The following is a 23,452-nucleotide window of genomic DNA, read 5'->3' on the forward strand; positions in this document are numbered from 1 at the left end:
GATCCTAGTATTGAAACACCAGGCAAAACAGGGAATGGAAATCCAATAAAGCTTAACGAACAGGGACCCGACGATGAAACCATTACCGACTATATAAAAAGTCGGAGGACTAGACTAGGCAATGAACCTAAAACGATGACATCAGGCAGTGCAGTGACAGGAAAGTCAATTCAGTCTAAAGAACAGGGAGCAGACGATGAAATCATCACCTTCTCCCAAGATGCCCATTTACTGGAGAACCAATAATTGAGGTAATCCAGATAAACCTCCACCGGAGCGAGACTGCTACACACGCTCTGACAGAGAAAATCAGCAAGGGCAAGATACATATTGCCTTAATTCAGGAGCTATGGACGACCCGGAACAAAGTCTCTGGACTAAATTATTCTATGCTATCACTATTTGTCATAGAAATTTGAATTATATATTTTCCCCAGAGTTGTCAACGTCGGATGCAACAGTGGTGAGACAGGGAGACGGTGGAACATACCTGGCAACACTTTTTCTGCCTTTCGACTCTCCGAAATAGTCAGGAAACGAGGTACTAATAGGGTGCGATGCGAACTCTCACCACACTTCGTGGGGTATAATATATATAATAATAACACTTAATATTGGTAACACCGCTACCTTTGTTAATAGGATTAGGGAGGGGGTATTAATTGTGACGATATGTTCCGAAAATCTGATCGATGAGGTTGAGGATTGGAGGGTCTCCATGGAACACTCTTTCTCCGATCATCGCTACATTAGGTTTAGAATAGCACGGCCACCGCCGATTCCGATAACCTTCCGGAATGAGTTGAAGATGAACTGGACAAAATTCGGAAGGCTACTCAAAAGAAGATTTGGGCAAGATAATTTAGATTGTCCAAGCATAGAAGAGATGGACGTCAAAAGGATTACGACTGCATTGGTGGGATCCTTCGAAGATAGTTGTCCTCTCGAGAAAGGAAATCAGAGCACGTTGTAAAAAAGCGGAAGTTTATTGGGATGTGTATTACACACGGCTCAAGGAATACAATAAGATTACCAGAGCGGCAAAACGTGCCTCCTGGAAGCTTTTCTGCGAACAGGTCGATAGCGTTAATGACGCCGCAAAGATAAAAAAGTTTCTCTCAAAAAACCCATGTCCAAACTGAAACTTTAGTAGACGATATGGGAGTGAGAGGCTTTGGATGAAAACCCATTTTCCACAGGGTACGACAGAACTCACGGAGACACCGGAATCTTGAAGGTTTATAATAACGGAATTTATGGTGAAGGAATCCTTGAGGAGCTTCAAACCATTTTAGTCAACCGGACCTGATGGGATATTTCCGGCGTTACTACAGAAAGAGGCAGACTATCTGGCGCCTCGTCTGGCCAAAATTTTCACAGCGTGCCTTGGGCTTTCATATACTCCGAAAGCCTGGCAGGAGGCAAAGGTGGTGTTTATACCTAAGCCCGGCAAGGCAAGTTATGCCTACAGACCCATAATCCTTACGTCCTTTCTACTCAAAACCATGGAACGTATTGTGGACACCATCATAAAGAGTATGACATGCAGCGAACTTCTCAAATACAAGCAGCATGCCTATGTCAAGGGAAGGTTGGTGGAGACTGCCCTGCACGAGGTTGTGCATAAAATAGAAGAAGCCTTCGATGCCGAAACCTACACACTGAAGGTATGCATTGACATCGAGGGGGCTTTTAACAATGTACGGAGCGACGCACTGATCCAATCCTTACACCAGTACAGGGTGGACCCAGTCCTTGGAGACTGGATAAACCATATGCTAAGGAAAAAGTAGATAAATTGTTTGTCCAATGGCATAAATATAAGGGAGAAAGTGGCACAGGGCACGCCACAGGGGGGCATTTTATCGTCACTCCTATGGGTGATCACCAAAAATGACCTATTACAGATCAGCCAGCATCCAGGATTTGAACCCGTATGCTACGCTGACGACGTTATAATACTTCTAAGAGGAAAGGATCCGAACGAGCTATACAGAAGGGTCGAAAGGGTCTTGCATATGGTATATGACTGGGCTAGACCCAGAGGTTTCAATGTTAGCCCAGAGAAGACTGAAATATGCCTGTTCACGAGAAAGACGAAGCTGGACCAATTTAGCGCACCTCGTTTCCTCAATAAGGCGATTTCGATATCTGACAAGGTCAAATACTTAGATGTGATCTTGGACAGGAAACTGAATTGAAAGTGTCACATTCAGAAGCGTACTGAGAAGGCTCACAGATATTGGGAACTATGTAGACGGGCCGTAGGCTCGAAATGGGGCCTGAATCCGAAGAGAGTCCACTAGCTCCACAGGAGCGTGATTACATCAATACTTACATACGCCTCAGTAGTTTGGTGGACTCCTATGTAGAAAAAGTGTAACATAAGGACCACACAACAGGTTCAGAGAACATGTAGTCTTGGCATAGACGGAGCGATGAGGACCACGCCACTAGGGCACTGGAGACTATTCTAGATATCCAACCCATTGACATACAGATTAAGTGTGAAGCAGCCACTACGGCTATGAGACTTAAGGCGATGGGAGAATGGATTGAGAATGGGTGCAGCTCATACCATTGCGGTATAATCGAGGCGACGATAGGAAACCTGGAAGGAAGGGGAGAGGTGTCCGATCCGATTTGGATACAACGCTGAAATTGGGAAATTTGATCCGCTGGGCTCACTTTATCTTCTTATTGTACCAAAGTTTATGCCTTCAGAGTTCCAACTGGTGTGGTGCTCATAGGGCTCAAACAGAATGAGCGAGTTATGCTTTGTTTTTGATTGTCGGGTTAAAAAATCCTACTCTGCAAATAGATACCAGAAAAGCAATACGCAAAGTTAAAAAATTTCAACTTGGACGACTTAAATCGAGCGTAATTCTGTGTTGCAGTGCTTGAAGAAGTATTTTAAGGTGTCAAAGTTAATAACTGTTTTACTTTTGACCGTTGCTTTTGTGTTTTTTTTTGCAGAGTTGCATTTTCATTCAAAAACAAACCACAACATTCTGTTTTGGCGTATAGCCAAAATATATTCATTTACATGTAGTGCCAGTTGCCCAACAATAAAATATTAGTGCACTTTCGTTCAAAATCAGCGAAAAAATTGTACTCAGCTGTTTACGGTACAGTACCTGGTAATTATGTCATGCATATAGCCATACCATGCCAGACCACGACCACTTTTTAAGATGTACCGTGTAAACTCAGCTTAAGCTGCGGTGTTATCCATTCTCAACAGCGCCACCAATCAGTAATTTTGTATATTCTAAACTGGTACTTTTCAAACTTTCTGCTTCGGAAGTGATCAGATATAGGTTACTACGCGTCGCGATTTCTATTGGTAGGCATTGCAACCAATAAAAAAATTGCGCGTGCAACGCTATACTTCTCATAATAGGGCACTTGTTTTCGGCTCTATGTTAATCTTAGAACTCCTGTTGTAACTATTTGACATAGTGTCCCATTCACCGCGTTGGAAATTGTTCAAGTATGGAAAGATATATTTTAAGTTTAAGTATTATATATGCAGTGCTTAATATTGCAGTAGGCACAGTTTATTTTGAGGAAAATTTTTTGGATGGTAAGTAGTTTGGAGAAATCTGAAGAGTAAATATTTATATTACCTTTTATTTAGATTCTTGGAAAAATTCTTGGATTAGTAGTAAACACCCTGGAAAGGAATTTGGCAAATTTATTTTAAGTTCTGGAAAGTTCTATAATGATCAAAATTCTGACAAAGGTACTGGAAGCTTTTGTGAATTCATGACACATAAATACTAATTTTTATTTTAAATGTCTTACCAAAGGTATTCAAACATCCCAAGACGCAAAATTTTATGCGGTGTCGAAAAAATTTCCTCCTTTTTCTAATGAGGATAAGCCTCTAGTTGTTCAATTTTCTGTGAAACACGAGCAAAATATTGACTGTGGTGGCGGCTATATAAAACTTTTTGACTGCTCTCTGGAACAGACCGACATGCATGGAGAATCTCCGTACGAAATTATGTTTGGTCCAGACATATGTGGACCCGGAACGAAGAAAGTTCATGTTATATTTAGTTACAAAGGCAAAAATCATTTGATCAATAAGGAAATTCGCTGTAAAGATGACGTATTCACCCACTTCTACACATTAATTGTAAAGCCAGATAATACCTATGAGGTATTAATTGATAGTGAAAGCGTTCAAACTGGTAATTTAGAAGACGACTGGGATTTCTTACCGCCCAAAAAAATTAAAGACCCAAGTGCAAAAAAACCGGAGGATTGGGATGATAAGGTATGTACACAATATTGGTAAAAAAAAACAATTCTATAAGTTTGAAATAGGAAGGTACGCTTAGATAATGTAAAAATATCCATTTGACTCTAACATTTATGAAATTTTCAACTGGTTGTCGATAACAGATCTTGGTAATGAGATAAAAACTTCGAAAAGGAACACAAAAACGATTTTATTGCAAAAAGTGATATAATTTAAAAAGGTAGAACACAAAACTGTCCATTATATATAAGCGTAGTTTCGTAGAGCCGAATCTTATATATTTTCCACCACGCATTAAAATTTTTCGGACGAGTTTACTCTTTAGACTAAACGGCCAAAGAATAGCTAATTGAAATAAGAATTTGGGCGCCAAGGGCCCAAGATTTACATAGAAGTTGGATTTAAATGACTTACAACACATCCCGTTGAGGAAATATACAACGTAGATCTTCTATGGTGTTGTTCTTGTAGCCACATTGCATGTGGAGGTAGCAATCCTCATAAAACTCCTAAAGATGAGTAATCTCGTTCCGGTTCATAGGGCCGACCACTGCGTGTTATTTAAAGGCGACAAAAAAACTCGCCTTGTCATATCGAGCATCATAGGCACTCAGTATATAAGTAAGAGCCGGTGCCGCCCGGACTCTCACTGAGACTTTCGACTCGATACCGCTGATTGTCCGCGACTGCAGTTACAGCTACTCTGTATTCGAAGCATCTCACTATCCGCAACCTATCCGCCCGGTAGCTCTCAGCTGAGTTTCTCGTTGTTGTTGTAGCAGTGTGTTATATACTGGGCACCCCATATCGATGAAGATCTCCATCGTGTCAATCCGGTACGTACAACCGCCATGGGATTGGGAGCTTCTCGTGATAACTACATATGACCACCACACAGATCGGAGCCGAAAGCTGCATCCTGTGTGGTCTTCATAGTTATCCCGTATCGGGATATGGTGTCGCCATCATTAGTTAGGAGAATACCTGCTTTGAATAATGTTTCAGATGGTTTCGCAAGGATTTGAAGCTAGACATTCAGTGTCACAGTCAGACATGTTAACACGTGTGCCCAGGTTATTTAAGTGAAAACTGGTTTTTTTAAAAGAATAATTTTTAAGATGTGGCGCAGTAGTGGAATAGCGGCCTAAAACCAAACAACAATGGATTTTATTTTCTTTATTAAGATGGGAATATGTGGTCACTTATGTGTTATGTCGGGCTTACAATCTGCCTTACCAAAAAAAAACATCGCCGCTGAGGGTCAAATCCATCTCGGCACCGCTTTCGCATTACTTCGAGATGGCTCTAAAATGGTGCTTACGAAGAACGAAGTTCCATTTCATCGCTTGCGTCCGAGCACCCATCACTGTTTGTTTATTTGTTTTCAGTTTCATATACAACAAGATTTTAAATCTTATAATTAAAGTATGTGACTTTTGTTGTAATAATAAGATTTTTGATTTAATAATAAAATAGTCGCATTTAATAAAATTATCTAATTTTTTTTATTAAATGCGATTTTTATAAACACAAATGAAACAAGTAGCCAAATTAATAAATAAGTTTCCTATCATAAGTAGACAATTTTTAACATAAATACAAGGTAACAAGATTATTAGAAATATTCATATAAAGCTTTCTTAAAAGCATTTGCGTTGCCAATAAATTGAATATGGGGAGGCAGAGATTTACAAAGACGAATAACATTGTAGGAAAATTGCCATACAGATATCAGGAGACGGTAGCGAATAGGTACTTTACAATTATTCTACTAGATCTACCAATTTTAACTTTTGCGTGAAGATTTTCAGGACTTCTGTTGTACACTTACATTAAAAGTGTTCTCAAAAAAGTAAATCACCGAGTGCGATACCATGCAAATTTTTAAAAGTTGAAACACTTGCATATCTCTTTTGATCATAGACATATATTATTATTATATAGACAGATATTTCCAACCGATTTCAACGTCTCGAGTCACATTGACTAAACAACTTACAGCCAGATAGGAGTATAAGTACAAGATATGATTTCGCTAAAAGGGATCTGATGTTCTGTAGTGTGTATAAACGTGTTTTATAGAGTGTTCCTAACATTCCGAAGATTTTGCCTGTCGCTGATATGATATGGTCCTTCCATGTTAGTGTTTGATTAATAATAACACCAAAATTTTTTTGTTTTATGTACCTGTTGATAGCGTTATTTCCAATTTGCAGAGGGTATTCGCACACCACTTCCTGGCAGCGGTTTGGAAAAAGAATGAACTTTGATTTATTTGGATTTATGTGCCGTTTGTTTTCCATAGCCCTCATGTTGATATATCTTTAGTTGGTGTTTAGCTTCTCTATTCCATGACATAGTTCTGACTTTGGGCAATTCAGATAAATATGTTCATTGTCCGCATAGATTTAGATATTTGAATGTGTCAGTCTGGTTGGCAGTTCATTTATATACATACAAAACAGAAGCGGTCCCAGCTTCTGGCGTGTACGCATGAGAATTCAAATTAAGAATACATTGGAAATACATTCAATATGGACAGCATTGGACTATCTATTTGGTGATGGTAGATGATTTTATGAAATTTTCATTAATTTTGTCGCGATCCCCAAATTTTATTAGTGGTGTTTTTTTTTTTTTTTTTGCCAACACCTATTTCCCGTATAAATTTCCACTTCCTTTTTGTATTTGTAGCATTTTGAAATTTGTTGGCATAGTTGATTCTTTTGCTCCTCTGTGTCGCCTTGTTGACCTCAGACCTCAGTGATCGGAATTCTTCATGCAACTGGGGCATCTTAAACATTTTCCATCTCTTGAATGCAATATCTCTTTTGTTTATTAATTCTTTTATAGGTGGGTTAAACCAAATATTATATCTTCGACTTCTTACACAAGACATTTGTTGTGGAACTGCACAATTCTGTAAATATCGCACTTTATAATTTAAAAATTCGAGTGGTTCATCAGCTAAAACCATGGCAAAATTTTCATTCCAATTTATTATGTTTGGTCAAGACATATGTGGACCCGTGAACAAAGAAAGTTCATGTTATATTTATTTACAAAGGCAAAAATCATTTGATCAATAAGGAAATTTGCTGTAAAAATGACGTATTCACCCACTTCTACACATTAATTGTAAAGCCAGATAATACCTATAAATTATTAATTGATAGTGAAAGCGTTCAAACTGGTAATTTGGAAGACGACTGGGATTTCTTACCGCCCAAAAAAATTAAAAGTTATTGAGTCATACGGTATGGATTTGTTTGGTCTATAAATACATCCAAGAAGCAACTTGTGTGAATTTGCATTTGCTTCCACAAATATTGACTCTACTTTCTCATCCGTGTCTGATTTTGAACAACATCACACGGGATGTTGTTCCTAAAATAGATAACTCCACCTCCTAAGGAACATCTATCGTTTAGAAAAACAAACCATGTCCACCAATCATGCAATTCGTAAAAGCGGGGCTAAACCAAGTTTCGGACACATAGATAATGTCGACTCCTGACGTTTCAAATATATTTCGAATTTCATCAATTTTTCTGAGTAGACTGCGCATTGATGTGGCAAATATTCAAACCACTATTCTGCTTGGCTAGAATGCGAATCATATTCTTCAATCCGTCTCTGGAAATGCCTGTATTATTTATAGGTAACAGATTTTGGGAACGCGAGACACTTTAGATAAAGTTATGTATTTAATTTCTATAAACATTTTAGCAATGACAATATTAATAACAAAAATAATGTATTTATAAATAATAATAAAAATATTTATTTCAGTTTAAAGTATTGTGATTGAGAGGTTGATCGAAAAATATTCTACAAGTTAGAAAGGCTGTCGATTAATAAAGGTTCTCCATTTGTTGTAGGTTTCACATAAATTAAACCTTGGCATGAATATGTGGAATTCTCTTTAATGTGAGATTCTCTTTAAGTTGTATTCGGTGATCTGATGAAAAGCCATTTTGTTGCAGGAGTAAGGGACTTTTGACGTTTCTTTTAAATTGCGACAACGCCCTATGGAAATTATTTTTCAAATAAGGCGTAAGCATTTGAATTATAATTGTAGAATCCTATAGTTGCTTATTTTTTGCTTTGCATTCGATAAATGCCTTTATACTGAGGAGTAGGTATATTTAAAGCGTTGCAAATACTATCGAATACAGTGCACGAATTCTAGGGTTTATTAAAAGGGATGCCGTTAAAAAGCAGATCGCATGCAACAGATACATTTTCCTGCCCCTGTATTTGTGATTTCCATGAGAATATTTTTTCTCCCATGCTCTTGATTTTTTGCATTCGGTCTTTACCACAGAAATTCTTGCACATAGCGTTTTTATGCTTACCATGCTTGGCCACAATTTAGTCTACTATCTTTTTGATATGTGAGACAACTCTATCCTCGCTTTCTTCAACATTACTTTTATTAGTTGCAGATGTTCTATGCATGTTGGTGAAGCGGGAGTTTTTGGGAGTCCCCTTTTGACTGATGCCGTTAGTTTCTCCATAATTTCACCTTGTAGCTTGTGGTTTGTTGCATTTATTACAGAGAGTATTTGGTTGTGGTTCTCATTCTTAACCTGATTTGACATTTTTATATTGATTTTAATTTTGTTGAGAAGAGATGCTTGATTGATTGCGTATGTGTTTGTAAGGTTGGTTTATTAGAAAATAAACAATGCTTTGTTTGGAAATGCCGGCTATGTCGTACAAATATTTTTTCTGATTTTACCAAGAACAACAGTTCAAATCAGAAAACATTGATCTTTTGCATTACACAAATGGACAAAGTTTTATACAGTGCCAATATGTAGTGATAAATTTAATAAACTGATAATATGAAATTAAATTACAGAGCCAATAAAAACACGTCTGTCTCCCTCAACCATTGATCTTCATCTCAGTAGAGAGAAAAATAAGAGTTACACTTCCCCATTTTGTGCAATTATTTGAAAAAAAAACGATATGTTATATTTAACATCCCCATGTCTCCTATATACAAATTTCGTGATATTTTGGCTAAGTTTTCTGTTTCGAGGATACTTTTTAGTTTTTAGATCGAACAACAAGTCGATTACTGGCTTAGGTTGTTGTTGTAGCAGTGTGTTGTGCACTGAGGCGACAGCCCTTGTCGATGAAGGAATCCATCGGGTCAATCCGGTACACAACCGGCTGCCATGGGATGGTTGTCTGGCTTAGGTGTATGTCCATAGTTGCATGGGACGGATTAATATCTGCACCCTCTTTTCAACCTTTCCTGGGCTCAGTTTCGTGGACCATCTCCCGTATGCTTCGTTCTCCCACCGTATCTGCCACTTTCTTGTAGTCTCATTTCTTATTTTCTTTCTGTAGTCTATGGTATTTAGTATCATCGTCAAAAAAGGGTCTAATTTGATACTAAACCAGCACAACGGTAACGTTGGACAAAGGCATTCATACGTCATTTGTTTTAAAATAAAGTTTTACGGCCGTTTTCACAAAACATGAAATCTTTCAATTAAACCTATTTTAAAGCTACATTAGCCTCTTTTATCAAATGCTTGTGGAAGTTTAATGCACAAAAAGATCATTTCGTTTTCAGTCACAAAAAAACATTTTGTTAAAAAAAACTTCACTCAAAATATTTGTAAAACTTTCGCACAATCTTGTCCACGTAAAAATAGGTAACAGCTGGTAAAGTTTGGTCAGACGAAAAATTATTTTTTTACCATTGAAATCTACGTTATGGAATTGAACATAAAACAATTGCTTTGTACGTGGTCAACAAGGTTTCTTTTTCTGCATCCCAAGTGCTGCCAGGACTTTTTGACTTTATCGCAAATTGCTGTGGCATGTGGGGAGAATGTGTAAGAGCTGTCAAATGTAGCGCCAAGTATTTTGGGACACTTGATTGTCGCAATCATTTCTCCATCAACCATCACAGTCAGCTCAGTATTCACCTCCCGCGTATTTGTAGTGAACAATGTGGCTGAAGATTTGGTAGATATCTTCAGATTTCTTGCAGCGAAATATCAAGTTCGTTGAGGTAGACGTTCAACCTATCGCAGATGTCAACAATGGGTGAGGGGCCTGATGCCATGATCGTTCAATCGTCCGCATATGATATGATCTCTATGCCGTCTGGAGGGGGTGGAATGGAGGATTGATAGAGGTTAAAAAGTGCCGGAGATATCACCCTACCTTGGGGAACTCCCTGTTTCACTCTACGGTGCTTCGACTTCTTATCGCTAAATTCCACAAATGACTGGCGACCACACATATAATTCGCGACCCAGCGTTTCAGGCTTGGCTGGGGAGACGTGTTGGCGATGTCCTCAAATAATTTGGCATGACTGACCGTATCGGATGCCTTCAATAGGTCCAGTGCCACGAGGACCGCTTTCACATGGCCTGGGCTGATTGCACTTTATTGGTGGTATTGGGGTCACCCTGCCCATTTTCCAGACATCGGGAACTATAAGAGTGTTCAAAGACAGGTTGAGAACAGTAGTAAGGTACTCAACTGCAGGTGAATCCAGATTCTTCAACTATAATGTAGATATTCCGTCGGGGCCCAACCCCTTGGATGATTTGGCGCCACGGATGACATTCGTAACTTCGCCCACGGTAAATTGTGATGGCTGTTCATCGACTCGGAGACCACGAATACGGCAAATGGCTCCTTGCCCCGTCACTTTCGGGATGCACAATAAATTGACGGTTGAACAACCTGGCGCATCTCTTCGGATTAGTCACGGTTATTTCGCCAGAAGTGACTGAGGTCCTGTCATCCCGTCTAACGGGGTTCGAAACCGGTGGCTAAGTTACATTGCTCCAAGTGTTCCATCCAAAAATTCCGCTTATGTTCGTTGACTACCCTGTTTATTTCCAGATTCAGCTCACTGATTTTGGCGTTAGTGGGGTCCATACAACGAATCCCATCACGGTCGTCTGCGAGTACCACTGCCTGCGCCGGGAAATTGGATCGCACTTGGGGTATTCGACCGGCTGGTATAAAGCGAGCGGCTGCTGCGTAAATGATGCCTCGGACTTTCCTCTCGGCCACTAGCACATCCAAGGGGGGTGGCAGTTCACTGAAGCGGCGATTGATATACTCTTTGAAGCCAACCCAATCGGCCTTCTTCTGATTGATAAACGTCCGGCGCTCAGAGGTTATGAAGTCGTGTGGTCGGTCGATGGTGAGAATTATGGGGAGGTGGTCTGGATACGTCACTCAGGAGGTCAGGGAATGCAATGGAAATGTCTGGCGAGCTGCTCCACTTCTTAATCCTAGTGGGGGCCTTCTCATTCACCGTACACTACGTGGAGCCTTCAATCTGCTCTTTCAAAGCTATGCCACGCTGGTCGTTACCTAGGAGAGATTGCCATGAAGTATGATGCGCATTAAAGTCCCCTAGAACTAGACGATTATGGCCAGATAGTAACCCAGTTATGTCGGGGTTGTAAGTTTGGCTATTAATCGGGACACAGCTATCAACTGGCGGTATGTACACATTGTATAGCTCTATCTCGGCAGTACCGGACCTGACTGCTATCCTCATGTCCCTATATTGCACGGAATCACGAAGGCCAATCCCCCACTTCCATTCCTTGAGCGATCCTTACGTAGCACATTGTATCCATGACAACTGTGCAAGCTGCAGGTGTTGGTCAGGTTTGTCTCCTGGATTGCTGCGACCAATACATCCTTCTGGCTCATGACATCCACAATCTCATCGATCTTGCCACGTAGACCGTTGCAGTTTAGTTGCAAAAATGATACATTTCCCGGCAATTGCCTGGCAATATTTTGGCTGGGATGCTGCCGTTGTGTTTATTGTCGTACGGGAGAGGTCGGGAGGGTCACATAGTTCGACGACGACAACGCATGTGACCCACTGCTGGCTGTGTTCGCACAGCACCTTGCGACATATCCAGTGTGACTATACTCCCGTAGTAAGTGAGGCCAGAGCAAGATCGGAAATGTACCCACTCCATGCACCGGTTACACCTCACCGACTGATGGTGGAGGCAGTTCTGGCAAACCGAACAGAACCAGGGTCCGGGGTTCTTTTCAATCCCGGCACGGAACAGAAGCGTGCGGAGAAGGCACTCTGGGATGTGCCTCTCCCATGACGGAAAAAGACGAACAAGTACACTGAGGCGGCAGCCCTTGCCGATTAGGGGTTCCATCGGGTCAATCTGGTGCGCACAACCGGCTACCATGGGATTGTCAATGATAAGGAAAGTCATTTATATATAGCCGAGTGCAATCGGCGTCCTGAAGTGCGGCACCAGCAGGTTGGGTTAGTTCAGATAAGGCTTAAGTGGCATTCTTCCTCAGACTCACTTAGACGTTTTCGTATTGTTATGCCATAGGAACAGGAGAAGGAAGATGCCTTCCTGCCGTTGAAGATCGCTTTAAAAAGCCCTACCTCTTGCGAATGTTCACATCCGCTAAATCAGACAGGTTCTCAAAGAAATGAGAACGTAAAGTGAAACTCCTTCTGACTGCTAGTGCGGGACACACACACAGGTGTTCTTTAGCCTCCTCTTGTTCGATGTGCATACAACTTCTGCAAAAGTCGTTGCAGGCAACCTTCAGTCTGTCAGCTTGTTTTCCGGTTAGATAGTGACCTGTCGTTACGGACATAATGACTGAGACGTCTGCTCTAGCCAATGACAGCAAAGCGGCTGACATCTGCAAGTCTAGAATAGGCCACAAAGTTTTGGAATGCTCACAGCCCCCTCTTTGTGGCCATCTGTCATTCCTTGTTCTTCGGGCCTGGTTCTGAAAACTTAGTTTACATGTCGCCAAAAGCATACCCACAGATTCCAGTATCCCTGGAATCTGTAGGGTAGTTCCAAGTCTTGGAAGCTCGTCCGTTTTACAAGCAATCCCACAATCCCATGGCAGCCGGTTGTATGTACCGGATTGACCCGATGAATTCCTTCATCGGCAAGGGCTGCCGCTTCAGTGTACCACACACTGCTACTACAACAACAACAACAAGCAATCCCATGGCAGCCGGTTGTACGCAACGGATTGACCCGATGGAATCTTCATCGGCAAGGGCTGCCGCCTCAGTGTACGTGTTCGTCTTTTTTCGTCATGGGAGAGGCACATCCCGGAGTGCCTTCTCCGTATGCTTCTGGTCCGTGCCGGGATTGAAAAGAACCCCGGACCCTGGTTCTGTTCCGTTTGCCAGAAGCGCCTTCATCATCGGTCAGTGTCGGTGAGGTGTAACCGGTGCTTGGAGTGGGTACATTTCCGTTCTTGCTCTGGCCTAACTTCGCTACGGGAGTATAGTCATACTGGCTATGTCACCAGGTGCTGTGCGAACATAGCCAGCAGTGGGTCACAAGCGTCGCCTTCGGCGTCCTCGTCGTCGGACTATGTGACCCCCCCGACCTCTCCCGTACGGCAATTTATGCAACGACAGCACCCTAGCCCTACTATTGCCAGGCCACTGCCGGGAAGTGTATCGTTCTTGCAGTTAAACTGCAATGGACTGCGAGGCAAGATTGATGAGATTGTAGATTTCATGAGTCGGAAGAGCATGTCGGTCGCAGCGATCCAGGAGACAAAGCTGACTAACACCTGCAGCTTGCACAGTTGTCACGGCTACAATGTGCTACGTAAGCATCGCTCAAGGAATGGAGGTAGGGGATTGGCCTTCGTTATACACCATTCCGTGCAGTATAGACCTATCTCGCCTGCGCTTGACGCTAGTGACCCATACATGGAATGTATGGGGGTGGCAGTCAGGTCTGGTTCTGCCGAGATAGAGATATACAACGTGTATATACCGCCGGTTGGCAGCTGTGTCCCGATTAATGGCCAGGCCTACAGCCCCGACATAAGTGGGTTGCTATCTGGCCATAGTCGTCTGGTTCTAGGGGATTTTAATGCACATCACTCGTCATGGCATTCTCCCCTAGGTAACGACCAGCGTGGCATAGCTTTGGCAGAGCAGATAGATGGCTCCACGTTTTGCACGGTGAATGAGGATGCCCCCATTAGGATTACGAGGAGGTGCAGCAGCTCGCCAGACATCTCTATCGCATCCCCTGATCTCCTGAGTGACGTATCCTGGCAAGCCGTCATCTCTTTGGGGTCAGACCACCTCCCCATAATCCTCACCATCGACCGACCACCCGACTTCATAACCTCTGAGCGCCGGACGTTCATCAATTACAAGAAGGCCAATTGGACTGGCTTCAGAGAGTATACCAATCGCCGCTTCAATGAACTGCCACCCCCCTCTGATGTGCTTATGGCCGAGAGGAAATTCCGAGACATCATCAACGCAGCAGCCGCTCGCTTTATACCAGCCGGTCGAATACCGCAAGTGCGACCCAATTTTCCGGCGCAAGCAGTGGTACTCGCAGACGAGCGTGATGGGATTCGTGCTATGGACCCCGCTAACCCCAGAATCAGCGAGCTGAATCTGGAAATAAACAGGGTAGTCAACGAACATAAGCGGAATTTGTGGCTGGAACACTTGGAGCAATGTAACTTAGGCACCGGTGCAGGCAAACTGTGGGCCACTGTTAAGTCTCTCTCGAACCCCGGTAGACGGGACGACAGGACCTCAGTCACTTTTGGCGAGATAACCGTGACTGATCCGAAGAGATGCGCCAGGTTGTTCAACCGTCAATTTATTGCGCATCCCGAGAGAGACAGGGCAAGGAGGAGAGCCATTCGCCGTATTCGTGGTCTCCGAGCCGATGAACAGCTATCACAATTTACCGTGGGCGAAGTTACGAATGTCATTCGTGGCGCCAAATCTTCCAAGGCGGTGGGCCCCGACGGAATCTCTACATTGATGCTGAAGAATCTGGATTTACCTGGAGTTGAGTACCTTACTACTGTCCTTAACCTGTCATTGAACACTCTTATAGTTCCCGATGTCTGGAAAATGGGCAGAGTGATCCCGCTACTGAAGCCTGGTAAAGACCCGAGTTTGGGGGAGTCGTACAGACCGATCTCCCTTCTCTAACCAGTGGCTAAGACGCTTGAGGCATTACTCCTCCCGAGCCTCGTAGGAGAATTTCCATTCGCCGAGCATCAACACGGATTTCGGAGACTGCAAATTATTTGAGGACATCGCCAACACGTCCCTCCAGCCAGGCCTGAAACGTTGGGTCGTGAATTATCTGTGTGGCCGCCAGTCATTTGTGGAATTTAGGGATAAGAAGTCAAAACACCGTAGAGTGAAACAGGGAGTTCCCCAATGTGGGGTGATATCACCGGCTCTGTTTAACCTCTACCTATCCTCCATCCCACCTCCTCCAGACGGCATAGAGATCGTATCATATGCGGACGATTGTACGATCATGGCATCAGGCCCCCCACCCATTAATGACATCTGCGATAGGTTGAACGTCTACCTCAACGAACTTGCCTCATATTTCGCTGCAAGAAATCTGAAGATATCCGCCACCAAATCTTCAGCCACACTGTTCACTACAAATACGCGTGAGGTGAATTCTGAGCCGACTGTGATGGTCGATGGAGAAATGATTCCGACCATCAAGTGTCCCAAAATACTTGGCGTCACATTTGACAGCTCCTACACTTTCTCCCCACATGCCACAGCAATCTGCAATAAAGTCAAAAGTAGAAACAAGGTCCTCAAGTCACTCGCTGGCAGCACTTGGGATGCAGACAAAGAAACCTTGTTGACCACGTACAAAGCAATTGGCCGGTCTGTGGTAAGTTATGCAGCGCCAGTGTGGTCACGTCAACTTTGTGACATGCAGTGGAATAATATTCAGATCTGTCAGAATGCCGCCCTCCGAACTGCGACGGGCTGTCTCCTTAGTTCTCATGTGGACCATCTCCATCAGGAGACAAAGATCCTACCAGTGCGAAGACATAACTACATGCTGTCTAAGCAATACCTTTTGGGCTGTTTTCGCAGAAATCATCCAAATCATCATCTTGTGGATAGATACCCACCGCCCAGAAGCCTTAAGGTAGATCTACACGATCTAGAGCGTGAGGTCCAGCGCTACAAGAGAGAACCTCTAGATCAAGCGGCATATCAAGCGGGTCTGAACAACATTCATGCAGGCACGGTAGGAGACGCGTTAATTGGCTACCGGGTGAATGTAGTCCTTGGAGAACGACCGCCACCCATTGCACCCGAAGAAATCGACCTCCCCCGGCAAACCAGAGTGGTTCTGGCTCAATTACGTTCCGGCAGATGCAGCCGCCTCAATTCCCACAGAGCTAGGATTGATGCCGACGTGCAAGATGTATGTCCCGATTGTAACCAGGGACCGCACGATACACGTCACCTGTTTAACTGCCCGGCCAGACCCACTCGACTCAGACCCAGATCCCTGTGGACGCACCCCATCTTAGTCGCGGAGTTCCTGGGTCTTGACACTCAACAGAATCAAGCAGACGAAAAATAGTACACAATAAACTGCTACAACAACAACAATTCCCTGTGATATCTCTGTGGCCCGGCACCCAGAACAGGTGAATTTTGAACCGTTCAGCTATCTCGTTGAGAGATCAGCGACAGTCGAGGGCGGTTTTTGTGTTCAGAAATACGTTCTCCAGGGATTTAATGGCTGCTTGGCTGCCTGAGAAGATATTTATACCAATCGTCGTAATGGCATTATATCTTAGCCATTCAACGACTTCCTTAATTGCAAAGATCTTCGCTTGATACACACTGCAGTGGTCGGGTAACCTTTTCGATATGACCGGTTCTAGATCTTTAAAGCATACCCCAAATACTACCTGGTCATCTAGTTTGGAACCATCCGTATAAAAGTTTATGTAAATTCAATTACCAGGTATATCGAAGTTCCAATCGGTTCTATCAAGAATAGTGGTACAGTTCTTTTTATCAAAAAGCGGCTCAGGTAGTGTGCCTGGAACATTGAATATTCGGGTATGATCTTGGTTTCGTTTCGCAGGCTAATATGAAAAATATTTGAAATGGGGTGAGGTAATAGATTTCACCAAAAAACTGTGAAACCATTTCACTAAAAATTTATGGTGTAAGCAATGTAAATTCCTCCTTATACTGAAAATACACCTTAAAATCACAAAACAACTGTTGAATAACCACTTTTGGGTTGTTTTTTATTTTGGGTTGTTTTTTATTTGTGTCATTAGTTTTTGGGTTAAAAATTAACTTCAGTGTGTGCTAAATTGAGATTAAAAAGAAAAACATCTTCAATTTGATCTCAACAAGACAGCCAACAGGAAAGCCGCAGGCATTTCGAAATTTCCAAAAAATTAAAACAATTACAAGTCCAAGGGTTTCTTCTTTTTTCTATCTTTTGTTTACCTTTGTTTCTGTAAATTGTATGCATTTGCAGGCAATGTTTGATTTTTTCGAAAGAATTATTTCGTGTGCATTGGCGGTCACGTAAATATTTATTTGGTGAAACGAATGTGAAAAGGGAAAACTTTTTTTGGCGAAACCAAGGTCACACCGGATTCTATCAAGGATAACCGTAAGGATGTCCGTAGCCGCCGCATGACCAAGGAGAAAGCTCCCTTAACCTCACTATTGAAAGCACATTCAATGTCAAGAAATGCTACCATTGTATATTTCTTGACAGCGAGAGAACCCAGGCGATCTCTAAGGATCTTTGCCCTAAGATATGATTCTATCAACCTCTCAACAGTCTTCAGCATAAAGGATGAAAGACTTATGGGCGAAAATCTTTCACCTTCGTGTGGTAGGGTTTTCCTGCTTTCGGAATAAAAATGACCGTTGTGGCCCTCCATCCCACATTTATATATGACATTCCGATAAAATCAGAATATATCTCCCTAAGCCAGAGAACCAGTCTATAAGACACAGCTTGCAATTAAACCGGTGCTTCATCTTCAAAGTCTGACTTAAAGGAGTCGAAACTTCTTATCGCCCAAAGGATTTTGGGCTCAGACATAATTTCCCCAATAGCCTCCGACGAAAGCTTACCAGTGACAACCTCTTCTGGCACCACGTTGTCCGTTGGAGAAAATTCTAGGAAATGTGTATCAACGAGTACTAGTGTTTCCTCACTAGACATCGTTCATACATTCTCTGACTTCTGAATATACCCCACCGTAATAGGTATCTAGGACAGAATCTTCCTTAGTTTAGAGGCCACAGATGTATCCTCCACTGAGCTGCAGAATTTTACCCACGATTGATTTTGAGCCTTTCTTAGCTCGTCCTTATATTTTCTTAGCTCAGCCTTATAGATGTCCCAATCGTATGGTGCGATTTTGGCTTTTGATCTGCTGGAGTATTCTGCAGTCCTTCCTTAGACCAACCAGCTCTGGAGTCCACAATGGCGGTTGCTGTTTGCCCCTTGGCTTCCCACTAGGACATGCTGACACAAACGAGTCATTCGGGGCCTTCGTGATCCGCTTGACCACTATGTCTATATCCTCCGTAGTTTCCACTTCTTTTTCTAGACGAAATAGACGTGCAGAATTTGTGCAGAAATTTATCCCAATCCGCCTTTCTTCTGTTTAGCCAAGGGACCACTTCTACAGTATTTTCTCCAAGGCTAAAACTAATATAACGATGATCAGGGAAGCTGTGATCATCCCAGTCGCGTATTTTTCCACTTATATCTTTTGATACAAAGGTAATATCTAATACCTCCTGCCTGTTCCTGGTAATAAATGTCGATTTATCCCCTTTATTACAAATCGCCAGATTGCAACTTATAATATATTCGATAAGCAGCTCACTCCTTTCGTTGACATCCGAACTTCCATATATCTGGTGATGTGCATTAGCATCACTTCCTACAATGAGACTTTTCTTCCCTACAGAAGGGGCTTCAACCAGCGACTTAAGGTTTGAAGTCAGCCAGTAATGAGACTTGTTTATTTCAAGGCTGGTTACTACTAAAAAAAACATTTAGAATACTCTGCAAGAATACAGGCTCTGTGTCTCTCATTCCATGTTCCCTTGAGTAGTTTAAATCCCGCAGTTCTTAGTCCACGAACTTTTTGACTGATTGCGGTACAGTTTCCGAATCTAGACGTGTAGTCTTTGGGGTAGCTTGTGCAGCAAAATCCCGAACCTAATTAAGGGGGTCTGTCTCGTGAGAGTGAGCGTCTTAAGATCAGCGATGCGTCTTCTATTATTCCAACCTTCTAAAGAGCGTGTTGGTTTGCCGGGGAAAGCCGATGAGGCAAATTATTGGCATGCGAAGAAAGAATACGCTCGGTCTTGTCCTTAAGGCGTCTTCGTCAAAGCCCCTGCTGAACAGTAGCGTACAACATGCCACGGCCTGATACCACCACCACAGCTGATGGGTCTTTGGAGTCCATTGTAAGCCTCCTCCCGGGTAGTAGACCTGCCGCTCCACTGGAAACAGACGCAGATCATCAACCGCCTAATGGATACATCAATCATCATCTATCCTTGGGTGACTTAAATTTTTCTTCCAAAAATAATGACCTATTACGAGCTACAGGAAAATTCTTGCGGTATGAAATAATAAAACGTCCGCTTCACTCAACTGTTCAAACAAGAAAGATATATACAAGATATTTTTGTAAGGTATCTTTATATCCTAAGTCAAAAGTTATGCCAGTTGCAAAAATGCAATTTTTGGCATTTTTTGGTCGAAAAAATTAATTTCATTGTTCCGTCTCTACAAACAAAAATTCGAATTGATGACTTTAGCTTATTATACTGTAAAGGGAATAAACGTGGATGCGCTTAAATGAAATTTTTATAATTTGTGTTGACTCTAATAGAAGATATGTGGAGTACAATATTGTATTTTTTTTTTGAGGGAATACTGGAAAAAACCTTTCAAATTCTCAAAAGCTGAAACGTCAACTTGATACATAGAGGAAATTCCAAGACATCATTAACTCAGCAGCCGCTCGCTTTATACCAGCCGGTCGAATACCCCAAATGCGGCCCAATTTCCCGGCACAGGCAGTAGTACTCGCAGACGAGACGTAGAATCAGGGAGCTGAATCTGGAAATAAACAGGGTAGTCAACGAACATAAGAGAAATTTGTGGCTGGAACACTTGGACTAATGTAACTTAGGCACCGGTTTAGGCGGGTTGTGGTCTACTGTTAAGTCCCTCTCGAACCCCGGTAGACGGGAGGACAGAACCTCAAGCACTTTTGACGACGTAACCGTGACTGATTTGAAGAGATGCGCCAGGTTGTTCAACCGTCAATTTATTGTTGTTGTTGTTGTTGTGGTTGTTGTAGCAGTTTATTGTGTACTATCTTTCGTCTGCTTGATTCTGTTGAGTGTCAAGACCCAGGAACTCCGCGACTAAGATGGGGTGCGTCCACAGGGATCTGGGTCTGAGTCGAGTGGGTCTGGCCGGGCAGTTAAACAGGTGACGTGTATCGTGCGGTCCCTGGTTACAGTCGGGACATACATCTTGCACGTCGGCATCAATCCTAGCTCTGTGGGAATTGAGGCGGCTGCATCTGCCGGAACGTAATTGAGCCAGAATCACTCTGGTTTGCCGGGGGAGGTCGATTTCTTCGGGTGCAATGGGTGGCGGTCGTACTCCAAGGACTACATTCACCCGGTAGCCAGTTAACGCGTCTGCTACCGTGTCTGCATGAATGTTGTTCAGACCCGCTTGATATGCCGCTTGATCTAGAGGTTCTCTCTTATAGCGCTGGACCTCACGCTCTAGATCATGTAGATCTACCTTAAGGCTTCTGGGCGGTGGGTATCTATCCACAAGATGATTTGGATGATTTCTGCGATAACAGCCCAAAAGATATTGCTTAGACAGCATGTAGTTATGTCTTCGCACTGGTAGGATCTTTGTCTCCTGGTGGAGGTGGTCCACATGAGAACTAAGGAGGCAGCCCGTCGCAGTTCGGAGGGCGGCATTCTGACAGATCTGAATATTATTCCACTGCGTGTCACAAAGCTGACGTGACCACACTGGCGCTGCATAACTTACCACAGACCGGCCAATTGCTTTGTACGTGGTCAACAAGGTTTCTTTGTCTGCACCCCAAGTGCTGCCAGCGAGTGACTTGAGGACCTTGTTTCTACTTTTGACTTTATTGCAGATTGCTGTGGCATGTGGGGAGAAAGTGTAGGAGCTGTCAAATGTGACGCCAAGTATTTTGGGACACTTGATGGTCGGAATCAATTCTCCATCGACCATCACAGTCAGCTCAGAATTCACCTCACGCGTATTTGTAGTGAACAGTGTGGCTGAAGATTTGGTGGCGGATATCTTCAGATTTCTTGCAGCGAAATATGAGGCAAGCTCGTTGAGGTAGACGTTCAACCTATCGCAGATGTCATCAATGGGTGGGGGCCTGATGCCAGGATCGTACAGTCGTCCGCATATGATACGATCTCTATGCCGTCTGGAGGAGGTGGGATGGAGGAAAGGTAGAGGTTAAACAGAGCCGGAGATATCACCCCGCCTTGGGGAACTCCCTGTTTCACTCTACGGTGTTTTGACTTCTTATCCCTAAATTCCACAAATGACTGGCGACCACACAGATAATTCGCGACCCAACGTTTAAGGCCTGGCTGGAGGGACGTGTTGGCGATGTCCTCAAATAATTTGGCATGGCTGACCGTGTCGAATGCCTTCGATAGGTCCAATGCCACGAGGACCGTCCTATCACATGGCCTGGGTTGATTGAAGCCGCGGCAAATGTGTGTGGTGATGGCATGCAAAGCTGTTGTTGTGCTGTGCAGTCTCCGAAAACCGTGTTGATGCTCGGCGAATGGAAATTCTCCTACGAGGCTCGGGAGGAGTAATGCCTCAAGCGTCTTAGCCACTGGTGAGAGAAGGGAGATCGGTCTGTACGACTCCCCCAAACTCGGGTCTTTACCAGGCTTCAGTAGCGGGATCACTCTGCCCATTTTCCAGACATCGGGAACTATAAGAGTGTTCAATGACAGGTTAAGGACAGTAGTAAGGTACTCAACTCCAGGTAAATCCAGATTCTTCAGCATCAATGTAGAGATTCCGTCGGGGCCCACCGCCTTGGAAGATTTGGCGCCACGAATGACATTCGTAACTTCGCCCACGGTAAATTGTGATAGCTGTTCATCGGCTCGGAGACCACGAATACGGCGAATGGCTCTCCTCCTTGCCCTGTCTCTCTCGGGATGCGCAATAAATTGACGGTTGAACAACCTGGCGCATCTCTTCGGATCAGTCACGGTTATCTCGCCAAAAGTGACTGAGGTCCTGTCGTCCCGTCTACCGGGGTTCGAGAGAGACTTAACAGTGGCCCACAGTTTGCCTGCACCGGTGCCTAAGTTACATTGCTCCAAGTGTTCCAGCCACAAATTCCGCTTATGTTCGTTGACTACCCTGTTTATTTCCAGATTCAGCTCGCTGATTCTGGGGTTAGCGGGGTCCATAGCACGAATCCCATCACGCTCGTCTGCGAGTACCACTGCTTGCGCCGGGAAATTGGGTCGCACTTGCGGTATTCGACCGGCTGGTATAAAGCGAGCGGCTGCTGCGTTGATGATGTCTCGGAATTTCCTCTCGGCCACAAGCACATCAGAGGGGGGTGGCAGTTCATTGAAGCGGCGATTGGTATACTCTCTGAAGCCAGTCCAATTGGCCTTCTTATAGTTGATGAACGTTCGGCGCTCAGAGGTTATGAAGTCGGGTGGTCGGTCGATGGTGAGGATTATGGGGAGGTGGTCTGACCCCAAAGAGATGACGGCTTGCCAGGATACGTCACTCAGGAGATCAGGGGATGCGATTGAGATGTCTGGCGAGCTGCTGCACCTCCTCGTAATCCTAGTGGGGGCATCCTCATTCACCGTGCAAAACGTGGAGCTATCTATCTGCTCTGCCAAAGCTATGCCACGCTGGTCGTTGCCTAGGGGAGAATGCCATGACGAGTGATGTGCATTGAAATCCCCCAGAACCAGACGACTATGGCCAGATAGCAACCCACTTATGTCGGGGCTGTAGGCCTGGCCATTAATCGGGACACAGCTGCCAACCGGCGGTATATACACGTTGTATATCTCTATCTCGGCAGTACCAGACTTGACTGCTACCCCCATACATTCCATGTATGGGTCACTAGCGTCAAGCGCAGGCGAGATAGGTCTATACTGCACGGAATGGTGTATAACGAAGGCCAATCCCCCACCTCCATTCCTTGAGCGATCCTTACGTAGCACATTGTAGCCGTGACAACTGTGCAAGCTGCAGGTGTTAGTC

At 43.7% G+C, this 23,452-nt stretch overlaps 1 protein-coding gene across 1 annotated transcript in view; it reads left to right on the forward strand.

Annotated features, from left to right (window-relative positions):
- Positions 1 to 3,356: 3,356 nt before the first annotated feature.
- LOC106092809 (calreticulin) overlaps positions 3,357 to 23,452 on the forward strand; it is a 31,253-nt gene continuing 11,157 nt past the window's right edge. The window contains exons 1-3 of the mRNA XM_059364064.1: positions 3,357 to 3,586; positions 3,641 to 3,745; positions 3,813 to 4,285. Of these exons, the coding sequence (XP_059220047.1) occupies positions 3,496 to 3,586; positions 3,641 to 3,745; positions 3,813 to 4,285 (669 nt within the window). The 5' untranslated portion in view covers positions 3,357 to 3,495. The remainder of the gene's footprint in view (positions 3,587 to 3,640; positions 3,746 to 3,812; positions 4,286 to 23,452) is intronic.

The sequence above is a fragment of the Stomoxys calcitrans genome, chromosome 2, assembly GCF_963082655.1.
Source record: "Stomoxys calcitrans chromosome 2, idStoCalc2.1, whole genome shotgun sequence".
Classification (NCBI taxonomy): Eukaryota; Metazoa; Arthropoda; class Insecta; order Diptera; family Muscidae; genus Stomoxys; species Stomoxys calcitrans.